At 46.6% G+C, this 17,128-nt stretch overlaps 1 protein-coding gene and 1 long non-coding RNA gene across 4 annotated transcripts; one reads left to right on the top strand and one right to left on the bottom strand.

Moving 5' to 3' along the window:
* Positions 1–3,588, bottom strand: LOC115173937 (uncharacterized). Of its 3 annotated transcripts, none has more exons than XR_003871697.1 (5): positions 3,000–3,588; positions 2,711–2,775; positions 2,267–2,473; positions 1,116–1,195; positions 1–630 (listed from the first exon to the last, which is right to left on the bottom strand). It is a non-coding gene; the product is annotated as an uncharacterized LOC115173937 (long non-coding RNA). The 3 variants fall into 3 exon arrangements; XR_003871701.1 differs by having other exon boundaries at positions 1–652; XR_003871698.1 differs by having other exon boundaries at positions 2,988–3,588.
* A 68-nt stretch (positions 3,589–3,656) lies between these two features.
* LOC115173920 (wolframin) lies at positions 3,657–17,091 on the top strand. Its single transcript, XM_029732434.1, has 10 exons — positions 3,657–3,858; positions 4,679–5,053; positions 9,221–9,297; positions 9,504–9,648; positions 10,762–10,935; positions 11,096–11,176; positions 11,268–11,425; positions 13,210–13,446; positions 13,698–14,573; positions 14,822–17,091. Exons 2-10 carry the CDS (start codon positions 4,681–4,683, stop codon positions 15,605–15,607), a joined length of 2,907 nt encoding a protein of 968 aa, XP_029588294.1. The 5' UTR covers positions 3,657–3,858; positions 4,679–4,680; the 3' UTR covers positions 15,608–17,091.
* Positions 17,092–17,128: the final 37 nt, after the last annotated feature.

Raw genomic sequence — 17,128 nt, forward strand, 5'->3', positions numbered from 1 at the left:
TGACATAAATAGTATTTGTTTAATAAAGTTATATCAAAGCTGAATCAATGTCTGCAAGATCACTTATTGATTCTATATAACATAACCAAATATAATAGCATAGTATAAGGTTACCGTAAGACAGAAAACAATCTAATTTCTTATGAAACTTTAGGATGTTTGTGCAAATGGTCACATTTATGTGCTGTGATTGAAACTAAACACAGGTAGACTATGCGACAGACTGAATTTTAGAGCAGTTGGTGGAAACAATCACTGTCCATAATTCAAAACAACACTGTATAACTCAAGAAGATCTAAATTCAGGTAAAGAAACACATGCGCAGAACGTGATTCGGCTCTTCAGCTCTGGGGAAAACGGATCCAGGCAGGCGAGACGGGGAGCTTAGCTATGGATCCGCAGCTTCAGCCTTTTTAGAAATGGGCTTTGTCCAAGTCATAAATGTGGTCATGGCAATTAGCGGTCAGTGCTGGTCAGTATGTGTCCGAGCAGCAGCTCCTGCGGCACACTGATGTCCAGCGAGGACAGACCCAACATACGAGCCAACTCTGCCTCCTCTTCCTCACCCACAGGGCTTCTCTCCATCCCTGGAGGCTGCTGCCGGCTGCCTCTGTCCTTCTCAAACTCCTCTGAGCAGAAACACACACAAAGCTTTCAAAAGGACATAGAACACAGTAAGCATTCTCAACAGCACTTTGAAAAGAGAACACAACTGACTTGAGCCCTCTACAGCCACTTACTGGTGAAACACTGCTATTGCATCAGCTTACAAAAAAAAACACTTGCAGAGAACGAAATTGCATATGTACCACCCCTTCGCATGCACACACACAGGAACATACGCACACACACACGCAGACACGTACACACATACAGACCTGTGAGGGCCTCCCAAGAGCCTCCCAAGAGTCCTCCTGACAACAACAACCACCAACAGCAATCATCTTAGAGCACATCTAATTACATAACTACTACACCCTAGAGTCTAGACACTATGTAACACACACACACACACACACACACACACACGAGCTCTTCACAATGAGAGTAACATCTCCTCTCCCAAAAAACAAGTGTGTTTATGTTCGGATGTGTGTGTGTGTGCATCTCTCACCCTGTTGTTGGAATTCTGGGGGCAGTTAACTCTCTCTGAGGTTGCCTCTTCTTTGCCTTTGGCCACCCACCTTTACGTTTCTATGGCAAAAAACAACATCCATAAAAAACCGTTGTTGCAGTTGTCCTGGACTTCCTGACGGGCTGACCCCAGGTGGTGAAGGTAGGAAACAACACCTCCACTTCGCTGATCCTCAACACAGGGGCCCCACAAGGGTGCGTTCTCAGCCCCCTCCTGTACTCCCTGTTCACCCATGACTGCGTTGCCACGCACGCCTCCAACTCAATCACGACACAACAGTAGTAGGCCTGATTACCAACAATGACGAGACAGCCTACAGATAGGAGGTGAGAGCCCTGGGAGCGTGGTGACAGGAAAATAACCTCTCACTCAATGTAGACAAAACAAATGATCTGATCGTGGAGGGCGCACGCCCCTATGGGACCGCGGTGGAGCAGTTGGAAAGCTTCAAGTTCCTCGCCATACACATCACTGATGATCTGAAATGGTCCACCCACACAGACAGTATAATGAAGAAGGCGCAACAGCACCTCTTCAACCTCAGGAAGCTGAAGAAATTTGGCTTGGCACCTAAAACCCTCACACACTTTTACAGATGCACAACAGAGAGCCTTCTGTCGGGCTGTATCACTGCCTGGTACGGCAACTGCACTGCCAGCAACCGTAGGGCTCTCCAGAGGGTGGTGCGGTCTACCCAACGCATCATTGGGGGAAAACTACCTGCCCTCCAGGCCACCTACAGCACCCGATGTCACAGGAAGATCATCAAGAAGAACAACCACCCAAGCCACTGCCTGTTCCCCCCATTATCATCCAGAAGGCGAGGTCAGTATAGGTGCATCAAAGCTGGGCCCGAGAGACTGAAAAACTGATTCTCTCTCAAGGCAATCAGATTGTTAAATAGCCATCACTAGGCGGCTTCCACCCGGTTACGTATCCCTGCACCTTTGAAGCTGCTGCCCCATATACATAGACTTGAATTGTTGTGAAGTGTTAGATATTACTGCACTGTTGGAGCTAGAAACACAAGCATTTCGCTACACCCGCAATAACATCTGCTAAACATGTGTATGTGACAAATAAAATTTGACTTGATTTGAATTGCAACAGCTTTTGTAAGTATGATTTACCTGTGTGTATGGAGATGAGTGTTATTGCTTTCTCTCCACCTTTGGCTCAATCTGTGTATAAGACTCCAGTGGTTCCTGGTCCTCCTCCAGTAGCAGACAGGGGGCAGGGGCACCCTCAGGCCCTGAGGAGGGAGGGGAGACAGGGGAGCTCCACACTGGCATGTAGGGATGACATGTCATTCTCCAGCAGAAGGGGTTGTGGATGTGCTGTTGTAAATATGCAGATTAACAGTTTATGTAATTCTGTACTTGAGCTGTTGTCTATTGATGTTCTGTATTATGTCATGTTTCATGTTTTGTGTGGACCCCAGGAAGTGTAGCTGCTGCTTTCGCAACAGTTAATGGGGATCCTAATAAAATACCAAACACACAAAATATTATTCTCATCATCATTATGATCATGTGACACAGGTTTGAAGATGTTTCTACATGGGCTGCTCTTACCATCTGACTGCAGTTCAATCCCTGCCTCTGAGGTGAACTGACCCAGGTAGGACACACATACAATTCTGAGAAGCAAAAGAAAATAACATGCAGTGCATAAAACGGTTCTCAGAACTGACACAAGTAAACTCCGTATGCTGACTGTCAACACATGAATAAATAATCTGCAAAATGAAATAACATCAACACTCGAATGCCTTACGCTGTGTTAAAACGTGCATTGCAGTAACTGAGATCCACAAATTATAAAAAATAAATAAAAAAGATTGGCACTCACTCCCCGACCCACCTCTACTGACAGCCCACATTCTGGACGGACAAGGTGACAGGTGCCCCATTGATGAAGGCGACACTTGGAGGTGTTCCCGGAATCACCTGCGAGCCCAGCGCCAGGTGCAATGTCGCGGCGGCCAAGGTGGGCACCGGGACGAGAGCGAACCCGTGGTAGAAGATACGAGAGACCTCGTTGATTGTCGCCGGGCTCAGCGTCAGCTCAAGGCTCGGACATTGGCAATTCCCTGCGAACAAGGAGACAGCCACATGATGAAGTAGCCAGGTAGAGCAATCGAGCATGGAGCTATGTAAACTTCAGTGGAACGTTTATATAGGGAGAATCTCTGGATGTTTTTGTAATTCTTATGGCATGGTGTGACTGACGCATTTACATTTTACGCGTACATGAACGTATGTATAGTTGTATAGTATAGTTGAATAGTATATGTATAGTTCTTATCGATGCATGTAGGCTATGGCACATAAATCATGTTCGGAAAATATATAAAGACGTCATCCAAGCAATCTATTCTCTGCGCGACAACATTTCGACGGTATACTGGTGATGCCTGAAAGAGAAAGCTCGGGAAATGTCGACTTCCTGTATCAGTAGCCAATCATTTTAAGAGAAGATGAAGGCGTCACTAAAAAAATGTCCAATCATAACACATAAAGTGGGCGTTTATTATGTTGTGACAGCTGGAAGAGTTCTGTCCTCGCAAAAAAGTGGAGTTTGATCACAGATGCGCTTGTGGCACCGAACTGGAAAAAGTGAAAGGGATGAATGAGAGGGGACCCTGAACAACTTCATCGGGACATTTCTAGTAGCTTCTTGTCGACTAGATGAAACACAGATCGAGTCTTTGACTGCAAAGGTGAGAGAACAACGCTGACATGTTTGTTTTGGACTTGCTGTACTGTCCGTAGGAAGAACTGCCGGTTTACTGTCATCACAATTTAGCATTGATAAAATAATAGTTAGTCATTTTTAAAGCGACAGGCGCGTGTTTCGCATTATATTTTAAACTGGTCACCAACTTTTTTTAAACTGTAGTCTAAAACAATGAGTGACCTGACTGAGTCCATTTGCTTATACTTTCCACCGGTCAAATCAAAGTCATTGGCTTGGGGAAATCCCCTGCATTGCAGCAGAACACGTCATGGTGCCTCCATCTCTTGCTTGCCAACCTGTCACCCTGTTCATAATAGTGGTAGTAGCCACTTATTTTGGTATGAGCTTCATGCTGCCTAAAGTCGAATTGGTTTAGGCTCTTCATTTGTTAGTTTGGGATAAAACAACTTGGACCATATTTGGGGGGGGGGGTCAAGAAAAGCACTGAAAGTGACACAGCCGCATGTTGTTTGGTCGAGAGACACATTTTAACACTTTGTCCAGAAGGGAAGCTATGGGCTCCCTTTGGCAGTGAGAGTTGAGTGATTGGAGAAGAAGAGGATTGTGCCATGCAGCTGTTGTGTCACTGCACCAGGTGTCCTCCTCACTCTCTCTGCCCCCTGGCTGTACTCTACTGTAGCTGTGTCAACAGACACGTGCGACCCTCATGCACGGGCTATCTCTTCCATGATTGAATACTGACATGATTTTTTTTTTTAGGATTCTGAAAAGCTCTGTCTATAAAGGTTAAAACTCATTTAGCCAGACAGCGGTAAATTGTTTTATCTTCCTCTGTCTTTCAGGCATGGAACCATCACCCGCCAACACCCCAACCACCCTGAAACCTACCCCTTCCTCCCTGCCACCCTCCTCTCGTTCCCCATCTACCCCGGGCACTAGACCCACTGTTACCCTGTCTAAATCGCCCCCGACCTCTCCGGTCTCACCTTCCAGACCGTTTTGTCCTGGCCCCCCTCTCTCTCCCCCCGCATCCTCCCTCTCCAACCCTCCTGCCTCCCCCCTGCGGCAGCCAGTCAGACCTGTCTCCCAGGCGGGACGATCCCAGCTCAATGCAGCCAGCAGGGCTACGGATGAGAGGAGGGGGGCTGGTGCTGCTGGAGATACCTCGGCCATGCACCCTACTACCCCTCTACGACAGGCTTCAATAGCTGAGCCAGGTGAGTACAGTCAAAGACACACACACATTCACCACAGAGCTCTGGACCCCTGCTAAGGGCTTTGTAACACAACCCAACACAATCACTCCAACCCTAATACTAAGAACAATCAAGGACATCCCCCTTCGCGCACAAAAGTTCACACAACAATAAATATAAACCATACCACATCCCTAATCTAACCCCTTTGCTTTGTCTGTTTGCCTATTATGTTAAGGCTTTTGGGGTAGGGCACATGGCTCTAATGGTGACTCTTATTTCACTTCCTGCCTCATCCTCTCCGCCCCTACCCTTACCCTCAAATCAGAGCCTCTCCCCCAGTGGCACGTGACCTTATCTCCATGACAACAGCAGACATTGACCAGACCATGTAAAGTAGTCAATCAGGGATTGCTGTGTAAGGCAGAAAAACATCTCTCCTACCCCTATCCTCAAATGTTCATAGATAACCAGCATCCCTATGTTCAAATGTTCATAGATAACCAGCAGGCTCAAATAATAATAATCACAGTGGTTGTCGAGGGTGCAACAGGTCAGCACCTCAGGAGTAAATGTCAGTTGGCTTTTCATAGCTGATCATTGAGTATCTCTACCACTCTTGCTGTCTCTAGAGAGTTGAAAACAGCAGGTCTGGGACAGGTAGCACGTCCGGTGAACAGGTCAGGGTTTCATAGCCTCAGGCAGAACAGTTGAAACTGGAGCAGCAGCAGGGCCAGGTGGACTGGGGACAGCAAGGAGTCATCAGGCCAGGTAGTCCTGAGGCATGGTCCAAGGGCTCAGGTCCTCCAAGAGGGCGAGAGAATTAGAGAGAGCATACTTAAATTCACACAGGACACCAGATAAGACAGGAGAAATACTCCAGATATAACAGACTGACCCTAGCCCCCCGACACATAAACTACTGCAGCATAAATACTGGAGGCTGAGACAGGAGGGGTCGGGAGACACTATGGCCCCGTCCGGCGATACCCCCGGACAGGGCCAAACAGGCAGGCTATAACCCCACCCACTTTGCCAAAGCACAGCCCACACACCGCTAGAGGGATATCTTCAACCACCAACTTACCATCCTGAGACAAGGCTGAGTATAGCCCACAAAGATCTCCGCCACGGCACAACCCAAGGTGGGGCATCAACCCGGACAGGAAGATCACGTCAGTGACTCAACCCACTCAAGTGACGCACCCCTCCTAAGGACGGCATGGAAGAGCGCCAGTAACTCAGCCCCTGTAATAGGGTTAGAGGCAGAGAATCCCAGTGGAGAGAGGGGAACCGGCCAGGCAGAGACGGCAAGGGCAGTTCGTTGCTCCAGTGCCTTTCCGTTCACCTTCACACTCCTGGGCCAGACTACACTCAATCATAGGACTTACTGAAGAGATGAGTCTTCAATAAAGACTTAAAGTCTGAGCCCGAGTCTGCGTCTCTCACATGGGTAGGCGGACTATTCCATAAAAATTGAGCTCTATAGGAGAAAGCCCTGCCTCCAGCTGTTTGCTTAAAAATTCTAGGGACAGTAAGGAGGCCTGCGTCTTGTGACCGTAGCGTACGTGTAGGTATGTACGGCAGGACCAAATCGGAAAGATGGGTAGGAGCAAGCCCATGTAATGCTTTGTAGGTTAGCAGTAAAACCTTGAAATCAGCACTTGCCTTAACAGGAAGCCAGTGTAGAGAGGCTAGCACTGGAGTAATATGATCAAATATTTTGGTTTCTGTCAAGATTCTAGCAGCTGTGTTTAGCACTAACTGAAATGTAGATGGGGGGGGGGGGAGTAGATGGGGGGGGGGGGGGGAGCTGTCCTTGAAACAGTCTTGATATGTTCGTCAAAAGAGGGATCAGGGTCCAGAGTAACGCCGAGGTCTTATTTTAGTTTTCAGTTTTATTTGAGACGACTGTACAACCATCAAGATTAATTGTCAGATTCAACAGAAGATCTCTTTGTTTCTTGGGACCTAGAACAAGCATCTCTGTTTTGTCCGAGGTTAAAAGTAGAACATTTGCAGCCATCCACTTCCTTATGTCTGAAACACAGGCTTCCAGGGAGGGCAATTTTGGGGCTTCACCATGTTTCATCGAAATGTACAGCTGTGTCTCATCTGCATAGCAGTGAAAGTTAACATTATGTTTCCGAATGACATCACCAAGAGGGAAAATATATAGTGAAAACAATAGTGGTCCAAAAAAGGGACCCTTGAGGAACACCAACATTTATAGTTCATTTGTCAGAGGAGAAACCATCCACAGAGACAAACTGATATCTTCCCGACAGATAAAATCTAAACCAGGCTAGAACTTGTCCGTGTAGACCAATTTGGGTTTCCAATCTCTCCAAAAGAATGTGGTGATCGATGGTATCAAAAGCAGCAATAAGGTCTAGGAGCACGAGGACAGATGCAGAGCCTCGGTCTGACGGCATTAAAAGGTAATTTACCACCTTTACAAGTGCAGTCTCAGTGCTGTGATGGGGTCTAAAACCAGACTGAAGCGTTTCATATACATTGTTTGTCTTCAGGAAGGCAGTGAGTTGCTGCGCAACAGCTTTTTCAAAATGTTTTGAGAGGAATGAGAGAGTTTAAAAAATATATATAGGTTTGGCTTTTTCAAGAGCCTTTATTACTGCCACTTTTAGTGAGTTTGGTACACATCCGGTGGATAGAGAGACGTTTATTATGTTCAACATAGAAGGGCCAAGCACAGGAAGCAGCTCTTTCAGTAGTTTAGTTGGAATAGAGTATGCAGCTTGAAGGTTTAGAGGCCATGATTATTTTCATCATTGTGTCAAGAGATCTAGTACTAAAACACTTGAGTGTCTCCCTTGATCCTAGGTCCTGGCAGAGTTGCGCAGACTCAGGACAACTGAGCTTTGGAGGAATTTGCAGATTTAAAGAGGAGTCTGTAATTTGCTTTCTAATGATCATGATCTTTTCCTCAAAGTTGTTCATGAATTTATCACCGCTGAAGTGAAAGCCATCCTCTCTTGGGGAATGCTGCTTTTTAGTTAGCTTTGCAACAGTATCAAAAATAAAATTGGGATTGTTCTTATTTCCTCAATTAAGTTGGAAAAATAGGTTGATCGAGCAGCAGTGAGGGCTCTTAGTACCGTGCGTGCAGTATCGGTCTTTCCAAGCTAGTCTGAAGACCTCCAGTTTGGTGTAGCGCCATTTCCGTTCCAATTATCTGGAAAAGGCTTGCTTCAGAGCTTGGGTATTTTCTGTATACCAGGGAGTTAGTTTCTTATGACAAATGTTTTTTGTTTTTAGGGATGCGACTGCATCTAGGGTATTGCGCAAGGTTAAATTGAGTTCCTCAGTTAGGTATACCGTATTTACAATGTGCAGGGATACTGGAGTGATAGAGGTAGATATGTACCGGGGTAAGGTGACTAGGCATCAGGATATATGATAAACAGAGTAGCAGCAGCGTAAAATGAAGATTGTATGTGAGAGTGTGTGTATGTAGATTCAGTATAAATGTGTGTGCATGCAATGTGTTTGTTGGCGCGTCAGTGTGCGTGAGTGTGTAGATTCATGGGGGTGAGGAGTAGCTGTTGACTGAGCTAAATAAACAGTTGCTTTAGGGCTGAGGCGCAGGGCTGGGCTATCGACTGGCATGCAAGGAAAGAAACGGGATACGTAAAGCATCAGCATAGCACATACGGTCGGTTCCCTCTGCTCCTTAGTGACACAACACAGATTTACCACCTCTGCCAGCCACTACATCAAGAGCACTACCTCACTTACACAGGGCTCTACCAATTTACAAATGACAGAAAGGGTTATTACATAGGTATTACAGATGTACAGATACGGTATACCACTTATAGCTTTATATACAGATGGTGGTCCTCATGGGTAGAGGCCTAGAGGGACTGGTGGGTGGGGGTCAGAAAGAATCACTGTTGGTCTGTGTGCTGAAGTGGTCCCTCTGTTTGGGGGGGGGGGGGTGAACCTGGACAGTTGTTGTGAGAGGTTACCACCTGTCTGCAGGGCGGAACATCCTGTTCATAATGAATAACACTACAGTTCATTAGTAGTATGCTTGTTCCCAAATGCTATGCGGCACATGTTTCTGTGTGTATCAATGCTGCCAGTCACCATGTAATATCCCCTTTGGCAGTAACCTTCCTAAGAAATGAATACATCAATCAGATGACTATTGTCTCTATGTAGAGGAGCCAGAGGTGGAGCTGAGTGTGCAAGAGCTGGAGGAGAGCGCCAAGTCTGGAGACGCCAAAGCCCAGTCTAGGGTGAGTACTAACCCCTCCTAGCCAACTCCCATGGTCCACCCTGGTTTGACCACCATAGCAAACTTGAAAAGTCCTACCATAGAATCAAATATTAAAACTCAGAATTGAATAAGATCTCTGAGTCCTATATATGAGCTACAATGGGTCTTCATGCGTCTGACAAGAATGAGCACATATTTGACATGATATGCTGTATCTGTGTGTAGGTGGGCCGTTACTACTTGGCCCTGGCCGAGGAGAGAGATGAGGAGCTGAACAACTGTACAGCGGTGAGCTGGCTGGTAGAGGCCACCAAACAGGGTCGCAAGGACGCCGTCAAGATGCTACAGCACTGCCTAGCAACCAGGAAAGGTGAGGGGGCGCGGCCTTATCCACTAAACAGGAAATATATACAGTTGAAGTCGGAAGTTTACATACACTTAGGTTGGAGTCATTAAAACTAGTTTTTCAACCACTCCACACATTTCTTGTTAACAAACTATAGTTTTGGCAAGTCGTTTAGGACATCTACTTTGTGCATGCACAAGTAATTTTTCCAAAAACTGTTTGCAGACAGTTTCACAATTCCAGTGGGTCAGAAGTTTACATACACTAAGTTGACTGTGCCTTTTAAACAGCTTGGAAAAAACAGTAAAACGAGTCCTATATCGACATAACCTGAAAGGCCGCTCAGCAAGGAAGAAGCCACTGCTCCAAAACCACCATAAAAAAGACAGACTACGGTTTGCAACTGCACAAGGGGACATAGATCGTGCTTTTTGGAGAAATTTCCTCTGGTCTGATGAAAAAAAAAAAAAAATAGAACTGTTTGGCAATAATGACCATCGTTATGTTTGGAGGAAAAAGGGGGAGGCTTGCAAGCCGAAGAGCACCATCCCAACCGTGAAGCACGTGGGTGGCAGCATCATGTTGTGGGGGTGCTTTGCTGTAGGAGCGACTGGTGCACTTCACAAAAAAGATGGCATCATGAGGGAGGAAAATGATGTGGATATATGGAAGCAACATCTCAAGACATCAGTCAGGAAGTTAAAGCTTGGTTGCAAATGGGTCTTCCAAATGGACAATGACCCCAAGCATACTTCCAAATCATTCTCTCTATTATTATTCTGACATTTCATTCTTAAAATAAAGTGGTGATCCTAACTGACCTCAGACAGGGCATTTTTACAAGGATTAAATGTCAGGAATTGTGAAAAACTGAGTTTAAATGTATTTGGCTAAGGTGTATTTGAACTTCCGACTTGAACTGTGTATATTTGGAGAGATCCAGAGCAATTCAATAGTCTTTTTTTGAATTGGGACTGAAAAAGTACAGCGTGCCGTTAAATGGAGTATGCCGTTTAAATGATATGCACTTATCAGGAGTCAACTGTCATTGGGATTGTGGAACCAGTTGAAGTGATTGTTCGTCTCAGTGCATGGTGTTCATTATGAGGCATCAAGGTTGTGTTTTGTCACCGTTAGGCATCACGTCGGAGAACTTTGAGGAGGTAAAGAAGCTGTGTACGGAGACAAGGTTTGAGAGAGGAGTGAGGAGGGCTGCCCTGGTCATGTACTGGAAGCTCAACCCAGAGAAGAAGAGAAGGGTGGCTGTGTCTGAGCTGCTGGAGAACGTGGAATATGTCAACACAGAACCAGGTACAGGGAACAGTCACACACACACACTCATACATTACATATATGGCCACACAACAGTGACACAATAATGTAATATTATCTGTTCATGAACACCGAAGAGGCCTAGTTGTTATTTAGCTAGTTTCTAAACTGTGTTCCTCTGTAATTCCTCCGCCCCAAGGTGACGCTGCCTCCCAGAGCCCCATATCCAGCTCCACGCAGAAACAGAGGAGAGTTCTGGAGAGTCTCGTCACCAGCAAAGGTCAGTGTATGTTAATGTAATATAGAATCAAATGAAAAGGCATTGTAACAGTGAGTTAAGACTACCTCCCTCTTTCTCTGTGTCTCTGCAGTCAGTTGCTACGACGTGGGTCTGGATGACTTTGTAGATATCACTAAGAAGTACGCTCAGGGCATCCCGCCTAGTCCCACTATGGCTGGGGCCGGAGGTGACGATGACGATGATGACGAAGTTGTGAAGAACCCAGATGACTTGCCCCTTCATCAGAAGGTCTCAACTTTTTTTCTCTCTCTGGGAATGCGTGTGTTCATGACATCTTCACAATTTTATATTTGTTATTATTTTGCTCATGGATTTACGCTCTCTCATTCAATTTGCTTTATTGGCATGACAAACATTGAGTAAATATTTCCAAACCATCAATGTTGCAACTGCATTTAGTCATATACACATTAGGTACACCCATCTAGTACCGGTTCGGACCCCCCTTTGCCTCCAGAACAGCCTGAATTCTTGAGGGCATGGATTATACAAGGTGTCGGTATCAAGGGACCTAACGTGTGCCAGGAAAACATTCCCCACACCATTACACCACCGCCAACAGCCTGTACCGTTGACACCAGGCAGGATGGGGCCATGGACTCATGCTGCTTACGCCAAATCCTGACTTTGCCATCAGAATGACGCAACAGGTATCAGGATTCGTTGGACCATGCAATGTTTCTCCACTCCGCAATTGTCCAGTGTTGGTGATCGCGTGCCCACTTGAGCCGATTGTTCTTGTTTTAGCTGATAGAAGTGTAACACGGAACCCAAACCGGCTGCGCGGGTGCGCCATCGTGCATAAATTTATTTTGTCCCCCCACACCAAAAAGGTGATCACGACACGCAGGTTAAAATATCAAAACAAACTCTGAACCAATTACATTAATTTGGGGACAGGTCGAAAAGCATTAAATGTATGGAAATTTAGATAGCTAGCTTGCACATGCTAGATAATTTGTCCTATTTAGCTAGCTTGCTGTTGCTAGCTAATTTGTCCTGGGATATAAACATTGAGTTGTTATTTTACCTGAAATGCACAAGGTCCTCTACTCCGACAATTAATGCACACATAAAACAGCCAACCGAATCGTTTCTAGTCATCTCTCCTCCTTCTAGGCTTTTTCATCTTTGAACTTATATGGTGATTGGCATCTAAACTTTCATGGTATTAACACGACGACCGGCAAAACAGTAAATCTTTCAATCACCCACGTGGGTATAACCAATGAGGAGGTGGCACGTGGGTATCTGCTTCTATAAACCAATGAGGAGATGGGAGAGGCAGGACAATTGCAGCGCAATCTGCGTCAGAAATAGGAATGACTTCTATTTTAGCTCTTGGCAACGCAGACGCTCGTTGGCGCTCGCGAGCAGTGTGGGTGCAATAATTGAATAACATGGATTTCTAAATTTATTTTGCAACGCACGCGACGTGTCCGGTCTGTTCAGCATGTAACCCGGTGTGGTCGTCTGCTGCAATAGCCCATCCGTGACAAGGACCGACGAGTTGTGCGTTCCCGAGATGCAGTTCTGCACAACACTGTTGGACTGTGCCGTTATCTGCCTGTTTGTGGCCCGCCTGTTAGCTTGCGCGATTCTTGCCATTCTCCTTCGATCCCTCTCATCAACGAGCAGTTTTTTGTTGTTTTTTTTGTTGCACATTCTCTGTAAACCCTAGACACAGTTGTGAGTGAAAAGCCCAGGAGGCCGACCGTTTCTAAGATACTGGAACTGGCGCGCCTGGCACCGACGCTCATACCGCTCTCAGTCACTTAGATTACTCGTTTTGCCCATTCTAACGTTCAATCGAACAGTAACTGAATTCCTTGATGCCTGTCTGCCAGCTTTATATAGCAAGCCACGGCCATGTGACTCACTGTCTGTAGGAGCGAACCATTTTTTTTTTTGTGAACTGGGTGGTGTACCTAATAAACTGGCCACTGAGTGAACATTGGAATTATGTGTAATCTCTCTCGCACCCTTTCTCTCCCCCTCCTCTCCTCTCCTAGGTGTTGAAGTTTCCCTTACACGCCCTGTTGGAGATCAAGGAGCACCTGATAGACTGGGCATCCCGGGCGGGTATGCAGTGGCTCAGCGCCCTCATCCCCACTCACCACGTCAATGCCCTCATCTTCTTCTTCATCATCAGCAACCTCACCATCGACTTCTTCATCTTCCTCATCCCCCTACTCGTCTTCTACCTCTCCTTCTTCTCCATGGTCATCTGCACACTGCGCGTCTTCCAGGTAGGATTCACTTCACACACTTCAGAGGAACTGAAAGAGGATAACCGATGTAATTACATTATGCGGAAATAAACTAGCAAGAACACACATTTAGGGAGTGCTTACCACCTAACATTTGGTATTTTCTTGGAAAACCGAATTAAAATGGTTAGTACTATGTAACTATAGTTACAATGTTAAAGTTATTCCATGACAGTTAGCTATAGAATAATGTCTGTTCAGTATGTGAGCTGTTGGTGTTGTTCTTCCAGAACTCCAAGGCGTGGGAGAACTTCCGGGCTCTGACAGACCTGTTGTCTCGCTTCGAGCCGGGCCTGGACCAGGAACAAGCTGAGACTAACTTCGTCTGGACCCACCTGGAGCCCTACCTCTACTTCCTGCTGTCGGTGGTCTTCGTGGTCTTCTCCTTCCCCGTGGCTGACAAGGCCTGGATCCCCTGCTCCGAACTGGCCACTGTGGCTCTGTTCTTCACCGTCACCTCATTCCTCAGCCTCCATGCCTCTGCTGAGCTCTTTGCCCGCCGCGCCCTGCTCACAGAGGTGTTATCGGGGGTCTGTGCCCTTACACAGCTATTACCGGAGAGCGTCTGGTTCCTGCGGGTGTTAGGCACAACGTTTGTGACGGTGCCGCTAGGGGAGATGGTGGCTCTGAACGTGGGCGTGCCCTGTCTTCTCTACGGGCACCTTTTCTACCTGCTGTTCCGCATGGCCCAGCTGAGGGGCTTCAGGGGCACTTACCTCTGCCTCGTGCCCTACATGGTGTGCTTCGTCTGGTGTGAGTTGTGCCTGGCACTGCTCCACTCCTCCTCCACCATAGGTCTGATTCGGACCTGTGTGGGCTACCTCCTCTTCCTGTTCGCCCTGCCTGTTCTCACCTTGGGCTTGGCGGCCATGTTGCTCTTCCAGGTCCTCCAGTGGTTCATGGCTCTGGAGATCACCAAGATGCTGGTGACTCTGACCGTGTGCGCGGTCCCAGTGGTGTTGCGGTTGTGGACGCGGTTCAGCCTGAACCCGCTGGTGGTGGCGAGGTCTCTGTCGCGGAGCAGCATAGTCAAGCTCATCCTGGTGTGGTTGAGTGCTGTGGTGCTGTTCTGCTGGATGTATGTCTACCGCTCCGAGGGCATGAAGGTAATCACAATAACTAGTTCGCTACATTATGCCAAAAGCGCTAATTAAAACAAAATACAGGTAGTAACCTAATAGAAATTAACCGAATGACAGAACAAGATGAAATTGCAGTCAGCAGAGTACTATTTACAGTATTAAAATGTAACTAAATGAAGGATTCCCTAAATGTATGAAAAGTGTTCAATGGAATACATGAACTGTATAATAAACAACATCAAAATTGAAGTTTAACCAAATGTCTTGAACAGGTGTATAACTCCACCCTCACGTGGCCGGAGTACAGTAACCTGTGTGGGCCGAAAGCCTGGAAGGAATACAACATGGCCCAAACCCAGATCCTGTGTTCTCACCTGGAGGGCCACCGGGTCACCTGGACAGGACGCTTCAAATATGTCCGCGTCACCGACATCGAGAACGGAGCCCAGTCCATCATTGGCCTACTCCCTGTGTTTGTAGGGGACTGGATGAGATGTCTCTACGGTGAGGCCTATCCACTCTGTGACAACCCCACCGACCCCTCCACCCCCACTGCCCCTCCCCAGCCCCTACCCGCACCCCAGCCCCCTCCAGAAGACCCCTTATGCAAACTGAAAAGGCTGGCGAAGCACGAGTGCCACGTGAAGCGCTTCGACCGCTACAAGTTCGAGGTGACCTTGGGCATGCCCCTGGAGAGGAAGAGTAAGAACGGGACCGTCGTAGAGGACGAAGACGCCACGAAGGACATCGTCCTGAGGGCCAGTAATGAGTTTGGCCCCGTGCTGCTGCACCTGAGCGCTGGGAGCCTGGTAGAGTTCAGTACAGTTCTGGAGGGACGCCTGGGCTCTAAGTGGCCTGTGTTTGAGCTGAAGGCCATTCACTGTCTGACGTGTGCGGACGCCCGCGTGCCCAGCGGCAGGCAGTATAAGATAGAACACGACTGGAGGCGCTCGGCCCAGGGGGCTCTGCAGTTTGGGTTCGACTTCTTCTTTAACCCCTTCCTCACTGCACAGCTGGAGCAGGACACTGAGACACAGGTGAGGGGTAGTGGTGGATGAGTGTATCTGAAGAGCAATGGATCAATATAGAGAAGTGAGTAAGTGTACACTATGTGGAGTCAATAAGTGTACACTAGGAGAAGTGACTTCACTAAGGATTGTAAGTAATGCCTTATGTCGACCACTGTTAGGAGTGGCTGAGTGTACACTATGGGGAGGAAGTAAGTACACTGGGAGAACTGAATATACACACAGTAGTTTTGTCAGTAGGACATGCATTATGTCTACCTACAGTAAGGTCTCTATTCAGTCCGCATCGCGGAAGTTCAGCTTTCCGGCGTGATTGAAATTTAAAGGCAATGTTCCCGCTTTACCGGAGAGCGCATTCACGGTAAACGCTGCATATGTCGGCTCAATCGGAAATTACCTTTAAAATTCTATTGCGGAATCTGTAATGATTCAGCATTGCATATTAAATAGAGCCCAAATCTATGGTTCTGCATGATGTTTTCCACTTTACTGTAGTTCCAGTACTGGGATTGAACTGCTTGTAGTGATGTGGCTGTGTGTTCTTCACACCCTACCGTAGTAAAGCCGGCATAGACACGTGGCTGTGTTGTGTGTATTGCTAAACAAGGCGTGTTTGTAGTGTATGAGTGTTTTCATAGCTGCAGAACCAAAGTGTGCGAGGGTAATATAATGGAGAATCTAAACTAAACCACTTAATTACAACGGAGGGAGACAGTTTACACAAAGACTTGACACTGTCATACATGCAACCACACACACAAATACACACGGCCTCAAACTCCTAATTCATAGACAAGTGTTTTTAGTCCGTCAACATTTCAGAGGAAATGTGTGGGATAATACCGATCAACAATGTGATCACTAAGTTTATTAACATTTTGCGTGCTATTCAACCATATAGGCCTACTGTTTGCACCCTCGCATACTGTAGATAAGGGGTCTCCATTTACATTCAGCTGTGGGCCGATTTCTTGAGTGGATGGTTAGGGGTTCGGAGCGTAGTTATAAATCATTTGTAGACTGTAAATTGACCGCAAGAAGCCCAAACGTTTTTTTTTTTTATACGTAACTTTTGTTCTTTTCACAATTTGAGGCCTTATTTCAGTTGAATTATTTAGTTACTTGTATTCTACAGTTATTGAATCGTTTCTTTTGTTATCTTCGAACGTAATTTTCATCATGTCGGAGAAACAAATGGACTTAAACAGTTTCCGGTTGTCTCCTTAAATATTATGCTTTAATCATTATTGTGTGTCTTTTTCACACCCTTCTTGTTGTGACACCACACTATTAGTTCACATGTATCGAAGTGCACTTATGTCCAACTTGATCTTTGCTCCTCTTTTACTTGTCTGCCTTGTTGTCCCTCACCTCCCTCTACCTCCCTCCTTCTCCCTGCTGTGCAGGGGTTTGGATCTGTTCTGATCCCACAGTTCGTCTGCAGGCCTCTAATGACGATGTCACTGTTGTAGGTCGTGACGTCACTGCTGTAACTAATAAACCAACCATGGAAATCTCTGCTTCCTGAAAGGTTATTGCAATCTCACACTC

This window comes from Salmo trutta, chromosome 3 (assembly GCF_901001165.1).
Source record: "Salmo trutta chromosome 3, fSalTru1.1, whole genome shotgun sequence".
NCBI lineage: Eukaryota > Metazoa > Chordata > Actinopteri > Salmoniformes > Salmonidae > Salmo > Salmo trutta.

Excerpts from the sequence above, each read along its gene's own strand:
- LOC115173920 (XM_029732434.1), top strand. The coding sequence starts at position 4,681 with ATGGAACCATCACCCGCCAACACCCCAACCACCCTGAAACCTACCCCT. Across the intron at positions 9,298-9,503 it reads ACGCCAAAGCCCAGTCTAGG|GTGGGCCGTTACTACTTGGC; the intron begins GTGAGTACTAAC and ends ATCTGTGTGTAG. Across the intron at positions 9,649-10,761 it reads CTGCCTAGCAACCAGGAAAG|GCATCACGTCGGAGAACTTT; the intron begins GTGAGGGGGCGC and ends TGTCACCGTTAG.